Genomic DNA, 2531 nt, shown 5'->3' on the forward strand with positions numbered 1-2531 from the left:
ATTCCCCATGTTGTGGCATCACCCTACCCCAGGGGATTTTCTAGCCCAGTAGTTTTTAGGAAGAAAACTTTTAAATGATCCCTGTTCTTGTTCTTGTTTTTTATGAATTATTTCCCTTGTATGAGGGACCCTTTACTTTTAAGAATTTACACTTACCATCACCCAAGGACGTTTTGTACCAAATTTGGTTAAAATTGACCCCGTGAATTTTGAGAAGAAGTCGAAAATGTGAAAAGTTTTCAAATGGACATAATGACAGACAGACGATAACAGCAGATTTTAACAGCAAATTAAATTTATCACAAATGCAGCAGCTCATATTGCTTTAATCTTCAATTACGCCAAAAACGCTGTATAAAATATTTTATTAATTTCTCACTTGTAACTAAAAAAAGATAACTGTACAATTTCTAATATGCAAATTTAAAACAAAAAGAAAAGTTAACTTGTATTAACGATATTTTCTCACCTGGAAACATTTTTACTACAGATCTATTTTGAACAAGGCACACGGCACACGGTACATCATGATTATGTAGGGAAGTAAAGTGACTTGTAAAGGTGTATGATTCGTACTCTGCTCCGAATACGTAAGCTTTATCTCCTTCAAATCCATCCTTGTACAGCCCCCACTCTGGGTCCCGTGGTAAACAAAGAGGTTCTACAGCTGATCCTGAATGACCAGGATTCGATCCTCCGACGAATCCTATTAAATTTTCTCAAACGTAATTTCATTTATTAAAAATGGATTTCTTTCTGTCTGTCTGTACCTATCTATTTGTTTGTTTATTTATTTCTTTATATTTTTTCTCTTTATCCTACACTGCTAAATTATAATAATTATGTATATTGGCAAACAAAAAGTAAACAGCAGAAATTTTTTAATCAACTTCAAAAAATGTAGAATTTATTTACCTGAATAGACTAATTTTGCGTTTGAAGGACACGTTTTCTTTCCCCATCTTGTATATATAATGTCTCTTTTTCCAGTACCTACCAAAACATTTTTTAATACATGGAATAAAATAATAATAAATTAATAATAATTCATAGGCACTATTCATGTACATTAGAGGGTTTGTTCCCATCTCACCTTAACTGTAAAATTTCGTATTCCCATTTCACCTTAGTAATCTCTCAGGTGAATTAAGGTGATGAAGATTTAAAATATTTAGCATAATGTATTTTTTAAAAAATACTTGGTGTTAAATGTATTATTTCATTCACTGTATTCATAAATTCCAATTAACTGTTAAATTCAATCTTATTCAATTTTTAAAATTTAAATTATAATAATATTTACAAATATTAAAATTCCCATTTCGCCTTAGTACTTTTTGACTTTTTCTTACTTGAATTTCACAGTTAAGGCGAAATGGGAACACACTAATTAGAATCATACCTCCTTCCTGTATGCTAGCATTAACTGCGTCCTTGAACTTTTTCATCGATTCCTCAATGACGTTGATGACGTCTTTGAAGCTTTTGAATTCCTGTTTTAAGGTCTCTACCTGATACGAAAGTTTCCCTGTCAGGTAACCTTGTAAAACATCTTTACAGATTCCGGTCTGTGTCTGTTCTCCATGCGTCGTGTGAAGAATAAAAACCAGGACAAGATATATACGTACCGCCATTATCTAATAAAAATGTGGGAAAACGACATAAAAATGATATTCAAATCAACATATTATCTAATATTCATACAGAAACATACAAGATTCTTTACTTAGAAAATTAGTTAAGAATTTGAAAGGAAATGTTTTGGAGTCTATTTTTCTTAGAGAATACCTTTGCTATGGGTAGTTCCGTTCGTATCGAAAGAATAAATTTTGTCAATGAACAAGTGTATATAATACAAACTATATAATTTTATTGTGTATCAAATGGTGTAGGTTTGATGAACATCTGTTCTCAACCATACAGTGTTACACGAAAAAGAGAAATTAAAATAAAACTTAATACTTATGCGAAGTCGTCAAATTGTACATGCATTTTATCTACTGAAAGTTGAAACCTTATTGAAGTAACTTATACAATTATTCCAGAGTTTCTTGCAATGAGTTACAGACCCCTGGAAAACATGTCCATTTTTTGTCGATAATTTAGGTATTATTTCTTGAATTTTATGCTTTCTCTGGATAGTTTTTAAATGTCGTTTTAAAAGAGTCTCATTTCGACGTCCTTGACCACAAACGACCTTTTGTTGGCATTGGGTTGAAAGGTAAGTTAATATCAGGAAGTAGAATTAAATGTTTGATTAATTATTTAATACATTTTTAAACTTCAGGAAAGTATATAATGCAAGAATCAATGCCCAAAGTGAGCTACAAAATTGGCGGCTTAAAAACGAGGATTTTAGAATGATTGGATCTGTAGCTCTCTGCTCGTATTTACGATATTTGTTGACTTAAACAACATTCAATGAGTTTTTATAAGTTTATTGATTGATTGTTTTGACAATTTGAGATGGATTTTATCGATATTCATCTTTTATACGTTTCTTTGCGACATAAAGTATTCCTACGCCGTAC

The 2531-nt window shown here is 31.1% G+C and overlaps 1 protein-coding gene across 1 annotated transcript; it reads right to left on the reverse strand.

Annotated features, from left to right (window-relative positions):
* Positions 1-469: 469 nt before the first annotated feature.
* On the reverse strand, positions 470-1821 carry LOC134233773 (uncharacterized; the record flags this gene model as incomplete). Its single annotated transcript, XM_062715775.1, has 4 exons — positions 1789-1821; positions 1403-1637; positions 916-993; positions 470-706 (listed from the first exon to the last, which is right to left on the reverse strand). Coding segments are annotated over exons 2-4 (547 nt in total), but the record flags the coding sequence as incomplete, so codon positions are not given.
* Between the last annotated feature and the right edge of the window lie 710 nt (positions 1822-2531).

Source organism: Saccostrea cucullata, unplaced genomic scaffold (genome assembly GCF_032062105.1).
Source record: "Saccostrea cucullata isolate Sc308-1 unplaced genomic scaffold, CSIRO_AGI_Scuc_v1 ctg10809, whole genome shotgun sequence".
In the NCBI taxonomy this organism is placed as follows: Eukaryota; Metazoa; Mollusca; class Bivalvia; order Ostreida; family Ostreidae; genus Saccostrea; species Saccostrea cuccullata.